This window comes from Anarrhichthys ocellatus, unplaced genomic scaffold, assembly GCF_004355925.1.
Source record: "Anarrhichthys ocellatus isolate YVR2014 unplaced genomic scaffold, GSC_Weel_1.0 scaffold2145, whole genome shotgun sequence".
In the NCBI taxonomy this organism is placed as follows: domain Eukaryota; kingdom Metazoa; phylum Chordata; class Actinopteri; order Perciformes; family Anarhichadidae; genus Anarrhichthys; species Anarrhichthys ocellatus.
Window position 1 is genome coordinate 1 of NW_022282119.1, and position 8,521 is coordinate 8,521.

Genomic DNA, 8,521 nt, shown 5'->3' on the forward strand with positions numbered 1-8,521 from the left:
TTTAAAACACAAATGAACTTGTGCAAATTAAAAGAAACACAATTCATTGCCAAGCTGAGCGCTGCAGAAGGGTCTCCAGTTCCCGTCTTCATATCTTGTGAAAATAGCAGGTGCTGCAGTGGCACTCTGTGTGGTTTCTCACCCGTAGGTCGGACACCTTTGTCTGAAAGAGGCACAGATGAGGAGGAAGACACAAGAGTGATTATTATTTCTTTTTTTAAATTTATTTTACACAGTTTTTATTGAAAGACAAGAGACAATACATAGACATAACAAGAGGACAACAAGAACAGTGGGATACAAGCCAGCAAACATCATATAGTCAGTGCGTGTGTGTGTGTGTTTGTGTGTGTGTGTGCGTGAGTGCGTGTGTTTGGGCGATAGTTAGGGCCACGAGGAGTAATCGGCGGTTTGTTTTGCTCAGATTCATTGTTGAGATGCCTCCTAGTAAACACAGTGAAGGGGATAATGGGACGAGGCAGCCCAGGAAGACAGACAGTGACTCAGTTATTTCTTTCCAAAAGTGATTAACTGGTGTGCAGTGCCAGGTGGCGTGAACATAGCTATCTGGGCTGTTTTAAGTGCAATGTGGACAGATGATGACGTGAATCCCATTTTAAACATTTTTTGCCCAGTATAATGAATTCTGTGAAGTATTTTATACTGTATTAGTTGTAAATTGGCATTTTTAGTCATGAAGTAAATATTATTGCAAACTTGATTCCATAAATCAGCACCAGGAGTGATGGACAGGTCTGATTCCCATTTTCCTGATGGTATGGATGATGTTTTGTCAGACTGTGATATTACTCTACATATTTTTGAGATTAACTTTTTTGAAGAGGGGATTTTAGTTAATTCTGAGGTTGAGGGGGGTAGTTCTAGGTTAGTGGCCTTAGTGTTGAGTTTGGATTGAACAGATGATTTGAGTTGCAGATATTCCAAAAATTGATTGCTCCTGATGCCGTACTTCTGAACCAAGTGGGGGAATGAAACCATGGTGTTATTATTGAAGATCTGTTTCAGATGAGTGATGCCTTTAGCGGACCATGTGTGGAGATTTAGAGGTGTCTTGTGACTTAGAAAATCAGGATTGTTCCATATGGGAGTACAATTTGAAGGTGCAAATGTGATGTTCGTGATTTTGTGGAATTTCCACCAGGCTGTCAGAGTTTCTGCTATTGTTAGTATTTTGAAACAAGGATGGCGTTTGATAGATTGGCTGAAAGATGGTAGGTCAGAAATCTGAATGTCCTTACAAACTGTCTGTTCTATAGCTAACCATGTGTTGTCTGATTGGTTGGGGTGGATCCATTTAACAATGTATTGAAGTTGATTTGCTAGATAGTAGTGAAAAAAAATGTGGAGCTTCAAGTCCTCCTTGTGTTTTTGGTTTTTGTAGAGTGGCCAGTTTAATTCTTGGTGTCTTATTTTTCCACTAGAATTGAGTAATGATTGAGTCAAGCGATTTGAACCAGGAGTGAGTGGGTTGAGATGGTATCATTGTGAATAGGTCATTTATTTTAGGAAGTATTGTCATTTTAACTGTAGCTATTCTGCCCATGAGTGATAGTGGTAGGTTCATCCAGCGGAGGAGGTCGTTATTTATTGTTTTAAGTAATGGAGTGAAATTGAGTGTGAACAGCTCTGACAGCCTGGGGGAAATATTTATTCCCAAATACGTGATGGCACCTTTTATTATTATTAAAGTCAATCAGTATTTGTGTATGATTAAAATGCTCTTTTTAGCAGTTTGAGCAGTCGAAATGTTCTAAACTCCTCTGAACAACAGAACCCAGAATTAAACTGCAAACCAAATTAAAACCAAACATCTGGAGAATTACTAAAAGTTCTCAGGTCCTTTGAATGTAAAAAACATATGTGTACACATATATATATAAATAAATCGTTGATAAATCCAAACTTAAAGTACTCATTCTGCAGAACGTTGCCCCTGTGACTGATCATATATCACAAGATGGTTCCGGGGTTGGTCCCTTCTAATTAGTCTTTAGATAAATCTGTGTGTGGGGGGGATGATTAAAGTAGAAAAGAAAAAACAAAGTCTCATATCAACTCTTTGTTTTTTGTGAAGTATTTGATATTTTTTACCTCTTTGAACCTCAATCAGTGAACCATCTGAGAAGTTTGAGGGTAAATGTCTCTTTGGTGGAACTGCAAACAACTAATAGATCTCTAAAACATGGCAAGGGGCCCAAAGTACACACGGCTTTATTTTAAAGTGAAAGGGTCGGGAACCACTGGTTTATTCTTTAGCAATACAATGTTAGCGTGTCTTTTCTGTTATACAGTAGAAGAATTAAACATACAATTGAATTATTTAAGTTCTACCTCACAATTGTACTCGGTTAAATGTACTTTCCACAACTGCTGACCTAACGTGACCAAAGCCACTGAAATATCCCCAAACTAATCTGAACAAAAATCTGAAAACTATAGATCTATAAAATACAATTTAGACTAAAAGTACAACAATAATATTCTCGACTATTTCCAACATGGAGCATTTTGTTTCAGAGTATTTCATCTGCAGATTTGGGGAAATATTTAGTCAGCATCGGTCTAACATTTCCCACTTAAACTCATTTCAATAGGCACACCATTGACAGAAAAGTTTGCCAGACAAATCTTTTGTCTGTACCTGTACTTGTACCTCGTAGCTGTGCTTTGCGACACAGCATGTTGACTCCGAGGTGATGCTCTTTGGGACCGTCATTGTCTTCATGGCCTTGAGGGGTGTTGGGTACGCTCTGGAGAAGCAGCAGCCCATGCACTGGTAGATCCCATGGAATGAATTGTGCCTCCTCAGTGTGCACTCCCCACAGCCCACTGGAGAAAGACGAGACCACTTGTTATACAGGGACATTTCAGTTCTAGGATTAAAAACACAGTGTACAATCTTTGTGAATAGAGATGAATTAAATCAAATTGTGCTAATTTACTGAAGTAAATCCTTGGTTTGTGTACTAGATTTCAGAGTATAGTACTAAGTACTTGTATTAAAATGACATCTTACCGTTTGATAAGTCAAGGTTGGGGTAAGAATCTGCAATGTAAATAAGAAAAGACAACAGAAGAAGAGACAGTCCAGCTGATTTCACCGAGCCCATGGTGGTTACAGCAGTTATCTAATGATACAGAGACAAAAGAAAATGGTCAATCAACGGTCTTTTGAATCAAAGCATGAGTAACTCAGAGACAGAGTATTACCGTGTTGAAAGAAAGTTCCTTCTTCATCGTGCATCTGTGCAGGAGGGCTTTTTATTGAGGACTAGTGCTTCCCTTCAGTGTCGTTTTATATCGCGTCCCCCAGTGTGGGGCCACTTCCTGGATTAGGTGAAACCTACCAACCTTATCAACGATCTCAGTGACTCACTGGCCACTTTGCTACCTTTCTCATAATCCCTTTAAAGGGCAAAATGACAAGAACAAATCATGGAAAGTCAAAACATACTTCCATCATACTTCCATGGCCTATCTTTCCTTAAGTACTAAACACAGAGTCTGCCTCTGCAATGTGCTCAACAGTGAGGGTATCTTTGTGCATATTATTGTGAGAGATTGCTTTCGGTTGGATTCATCTTTACAGTCTATTGATGCAATCTGTTAGGAATAAAGAGAGAAAAGAAAATCAAAGAAACAGTACATTTAAATGTGATCCAATGACTATCTGTCACATCTGGCAACACTGTTGGGATAGTTTGTGATGATGAATCAAACAAATGTTGAGTGTTTGCTTGTTTGATTCAAGTTCAAATAAGTCCGTCTTCGGTCCAATTGTTGGTTTGTTTAAATGATCATGTTACACAAAAAACATGTAAGACTTAAAAATAGCCTAAAGTTTCTGTTTGCAGATTGATAAAATAAGATATAACACCACTGATCACTTGTTGAAACGGCCAACGTAATGACTTTGTGTGTACAAGTAACTGTGTTACTGTGAGTCATCTCTTACCTCGTCCATTAGCTGCTCCTGACTTTTGGTCATGCAGATGCAAAGCAAGTAGGTTTGCTTGAAGTTTCCCTTTCCTTCATATCCCGGATACTCTGAGCACATTTTTGCGAGTACAGCAGCTTTATCAACACTGTCCACTTTGATTAGATGCTTTATTCTCATATTCAGAAGCGTGGCACCTTCCAACTCAAGATACTCATGAACTATGAAAGAAAAAGTAGAAAAAGACGGAGGCAAAGGGTAAGAAGCTGCACACAAGTATAATACACACATTGAACAATTACAATTTCGTGCAACTACAGCTGAACACATCAGTGCAGTGCATCCTCAAAGCCAATAAGAACTGACCTTGCTCAGTTTGAGGGATTTGATTGGACATGATGCTGCTTAGTGTGTCGTTGGACCAGACGCCGTCCTGTTGCGCTAGAATTGAGAGGAGGCAAAGCTGTGTGCTCCCACTTTCTTGCAAGAGGCTGTGTGCCAACTGCAACAGAAGATAAATAAAGATGTAGTAACCTCATTACTAAAACCTCAGTGAGTCATACTTACCGTTAGACTGTCTACATTCTAAAATAACTGTTCAGACAACGTTACTGTACCGAACGTGTCACCATGCAACAGTTTACATTTCTTGAAAAGCAGCAGTGAACAAAACATTTCATGAAATGTTGTTAGTGTCAAGACATTCCCACAGATCCAAACATTTAGCTCGTATGTTTTTATTACCTTTCAATGATGAGCTAAATCAAATGCATTCTAATAACCAAACAACTTTCATTGCTTATCACTGCAGATATAAGCCTCAGACAGAGTCCCTAGAAATACTGACCTTCATGGAGGACTGAAACCCCTCCCATAAGGCACCAGGGACATGCTGGGGCATTAAGAGCAACAGCTCCGCACAGCTCCTGCGAACCCAACACAGTTATTTGTTAAAGCCACATTTAGGTCAAGGCTGTGCACACACTCCCCAAATTAAGGGGAGACGTACAAGAATAACTATTCACGAAGTGTCGGGCTGTAAAGACAGTGTGGGACCTGGGAAACAGAAAAACACTATAATTACAATAAAGCCACTGATGGAGTGATTGTTTTTTATATTATAGCAAGCTAGAGAAAATACCTGGATAATGGAAATCATGTTTGTAAAATCAAACAATATGTATTTAAATCCCAAATATATTTCTTTAACACTAAAACAATTTGTCCATCAAGCAAAACATGCAGAATATTCTCTGTTTCCAGCTTTTCAAATGTGAGAATTTATATTTTCCTCTATTTTATAATCATTTCAAATTATATTTTGTTTTTGGCCAACTGTCTGGGGAACAAAACATTTGGAGACATTACCTTTCACACTGGAAAAAATGGGAAACCTAATTAATAGGCACTGTTCACTATTGTCTTGTATTTCGTAAATAATCAATTAAACTGGCAGCTTTATCAATAATGACAATAATATTTAGGGTTTCAGGCTCATTTTTCCTTCTGTTTTTGTCCTCATTAAAGATGTTTATACTTTCTAAACTCAGCAGTTGTGTAATTACATATAGGCACATAATGCTTAGTGATACTCCTTGACCAATAGAAAAGAGCGGAGAAAACTTAAGGACAAAATGTATGCTTCATAATCATGACAGCATAAAAATCAAACGTGTTTAGTGATTAAAGAAGGACATAATTATTCTGTTCTCAGACCGAATACAAAGATGTGATGGCAATTTAGATTAAATGTAAAAAAAAAAAAAAAAAAAAAGTCTACTTTCAAATTTGTGCTTTAATTTCAAAAAGCCACAACTAAGTTTTAGATGAAGAAAAAAAGCCATACCCTCACAAACTATCAAGGACGTAAAAAATCCTGTTATTATACACTGATTACACAACACAGCCGAGATGTAGACACCTAAGACAACAAAGCACCAAAGTTGTGTGTGGCTTGGCTGACTTTGGCATCCTCCCCTTTCTTCCCTTATGACCCAGCTCGACTAACGCCTCACCTTCATCAATGAGAACTCCCTCCATTTCTTACGCACACATATTCATAGACATCCATTAATGCCTCCATCATGACCTAACTGATCAAAACCACAGCATGCAGCCCGGGGCTCGTCCCCTTTTGTTGCTCAAATAACGGTTCAGTTCAATGAATTCCTGCGTAAATGTGATATAGAAAACAAACCAATAGCCAAAAACTAATTTGGTGCAATGAGAGCAACCCCTTTGCTGTCTCAGTTGGATGTCAGCTAAATGGAGACCTCGCATGATATTTTCGTGGCCAGGGCAAATTAATGAGGAGGATGTGTAATGGAGTCAGTGACCACTGCCACACTTTCCCTTTTTAAATCACTGTCTCAGTCAGCTGCAGGCGGATCGCTCGCTCTAACATTGACATCAATCTAACACATTTAGCCGGTGCTGGCGATATCGCTGTAATAAACAATGATGTGGCTCGCTGGATTAATTAGTGCAAAAGGCCTGGGCTAGCACCTTGGAAAAAAATCATTGATCTTTCCGTCCAATAAAACAGCTTTACCAAAGTAACCCCCTTTTTACACTCAGCGAAAACCTAAACCAGCAAGAAGATGCAAGCGTTATAAAGTTTGAATGGTATTTTCTACGAGGAATGCAGACGTATAATTCAATGCATATCAATGCAATCGCCCTGAAAAATCTCGCTAACGTAGCTACCCATTTTTTTTTTTTTTTTGCACAGCATGACCACTGCACAGGGCAGGGGGACCCTGCATACCAGCTAGCAACGTTCATCTGCCATTAGCTATGTGGCCTGGAAAATACGAGTAATACATGCACGGCGCGCACACATTGGTGTGACTTCTCGCCGCGCGGATGGTGAGACTTTGCACATAAGTTCATGCCACGGACAAACGTCCTTGAAAGAATGGCTGAAAATCACGGAGGAGTTTTTTTCCCCATCTTGAAATGCCAGAAAAAGCTAGCCAGGCAGCTAGCTCCTTAGCTACATTGTTGTAGCAAACGTAGACGCGCATCCTCGGCCAGGAAGCCAGAGGGGCTGCAGGCTGGCCGGGATGAGCAGCAGGAGAACGGGCTAACCTGGCAAAACTCCTGGCAGAAACGCAGAGAGGCTTCCAACGGAGACTGCGAGCTCTCTTTCAAAGCTGTGGTCAGACCCTGGAACCGCTCTCGGAGCTCCTCGAGAGCTTTCCGTGTGTCATATTCCTTCTCTGTCTCCCCCTCCGCCATCTTCACAACAATCACGACCGCGTACGCACAGATGTTACGCTGCCAGACCCGCACACGCACGCGCACGCAGAGGGGGGAAGGGAGAGCACACAGTGTGCTCCACATACACATACCCCTGATGTCAACAAAGCATCCATGGCCTTACAGTGATCACACTCTGCACACAGACTGGACGTGAAATGTTTACTTAACAGCTAGTCTAAGAAGGATTGGGCCGCTGGATGCCCCTGACTCCATGCTATTACCGTCCATGCAAAGACCTCCAGGCACAGCATCCTTTGACGAATAACCTCCAACATGAAGCAAAATCTATTATATTTTCACACACGTTTTATTAATATCTCCAAGGTACGATATTCTTGTCTTGGCCCAGAGTAGTCACACAAGTGCCCTCAAGGCTCAGCTTCAACAACATCCCTGATGTGCAGCGTGACTCTTCAGCAGAGCACGTGTCTTCCAACAAGCGTCAGTCAGTTGAAAGACTCCTGGTTAATCACCGGGCCTAAAAGGCAGCATGTAACTTAGCATGTTGCTTGATAATTGGCATTAATGCGTTTATGATTGTGTTTGTAAATTATAAGGAGCATTAAAAAAAGCTTTTGAAGAATGAGGCAGAAATACCCCTGTTATTGTATAGTACCTACAATGAATTCTTGTTTTGTATTAAAAAATAATTATTCCACAAAAGTGAACTGATTGGTTTGCCTACTTTTCTACACATCACCATCTACACAACCTATAAATGAATTAAGCATTTAGTTTAACAATGATTTGAATTCTGAAGCACTGAGTTTTTTGTCATATCACACAATCTCCAGCAGATGATCACCATAACTTTTTCTTTTTTTTGGGGCTTTTCAATGACTTCTCTCTGATGTTGGCTTAAATATCAGTTCTGTTCAGCTACATGATATATATTTTGGCTTCCACTTCTAATTGGAGAATCAGATTTGTCATGGCGCAATCCTGTTATCAACCTCAAAGCCAAATGTCCCTTTCAGACAGTTACTTGTGTTACTATTCCTCACATTTAGTTGCTTTAGTCGACATGGTTGTCCAAAGTCACTTAGTGATTCGTAACACACACACACACACACACCACCATCCCATGAATTTCACTGTAAGAGACGTTCATGAAAATGCAACATCTGGGTTGCACATTTTAATTGCTTTTCAATCTACAATTAATCACGTACATCTATCAATGCAAATAAAGGCTAATTACACAAACACACAATTGCTACAAAAATATTATCTGGCATCATGTGAACAGACATTTAAAACACAAATGAACTTGTGCAAATTAAAAGAAACACAATTCAT

General features: G+C 39.7%; 2 protein-coding genes across 3 annotated transcripts; both read right to left on the reverse strand.

The window, feature by feature from the left end:
- Positions 1-6: 6 nt before the first annotated feature.
- LOC116378163 (glycoprotein hormones alpha chain-like) lies at positions 7-3,412 on the reverse strand. Of its 2 annotated transcripts, none has more exons than XM_031839984.1 (4): positions 3,232-3,412; positions 3,038-3,149; positions 2,675-2,850; positions 7-163 (listed from the first exon to the last, which is right to left on the reverse strand). In XM_031839984.1, the coding sequence occupies exons 1-4, from the start codon at positions 3,256-3,258 to the stop codon at positions 89-91; spliced, it is 390 nt and encodes a 129-aa protein (XP_031695844.1). In that variant the 5' UTR covers positions 3,259-3,412; the 3' UTR covers positions 7-88. The 2 variants fall into 2 exon arrangements, with proteins under 2 accessions (XP_031695844.1, XP_031695843.1); XM_031839983.1 differs by having other exon boundaries at positions 2,663-2,850.
- Positions 3,413-3,495: 83 nt separating this feature from the next.
- On the reverse strand, positions 3,496-7,212 carry LOC116378162 (zinc finger protein 292-like). Its single transcript, XM_031839982.1, has 5 exons — positions 6,973-7,212; positions 4,806-4,900; positions 4,325-4,460; positions 3,977-4,179; positions 3,496-3,624 (listed from the first exon to the last, which is right to left on the reverse strand). The coding sequence occupies exons 1-5, from the start codon at positions 7,196-7,198 to the stop codon at positions 3,496-3,498; spliced, it is 789 nt and encodes a 262-aa protein (XP_031695842.1). The 5' UTR covers positions 7,199-7,212.
- Positions 7,213-8,521: the final 1,309 nt, after the last annotated feature.

Bases quoted from the DNA above. Each gene is read 5' to 3' on its own strand.
- LOC116378163 (XM_031839983.1), bottom strand. From the start codon at position 3,258: ATGAAGAAGGAACTTTCTTTCAACACG. The intron at 3,150-3,231 runs GTAATACTCTGT...CTGTATCATTAG, and splicing joins AGGAACTTTCTTTCAACACG to ATAACTGCTGTAACCACCAT. The intron at 164-2,662 runs GTACAGACAAAA...TGCCTCTTTCAG, and splicing joins GCTACGAGGTACAAGTACAG to ACAAAGGTGTCCGACCTACG.
- LOC116378162 (XM_031839982.1), bottom strand. From the start codon at position 7,198: ATGGCGGAGGGGGAGACAGAGAAGGAATATGACACACGGAAAGCTCTC. The intron at 4,901-6,972 runs GTTTGCTACAAC...TTAACAAATAAC, and splicing joins GGCCGAGGATGCGCGTCTAC to TGTGTTGGGTTCGCAGGAGC. The intron at 4,461-4,805 runs GTCAGTATTTCT...CTTCTGTTGCAG, and splicing joins GGTTTCAGTCCTCCATGAAG to TTGGCACACAGCCTCTTGCA.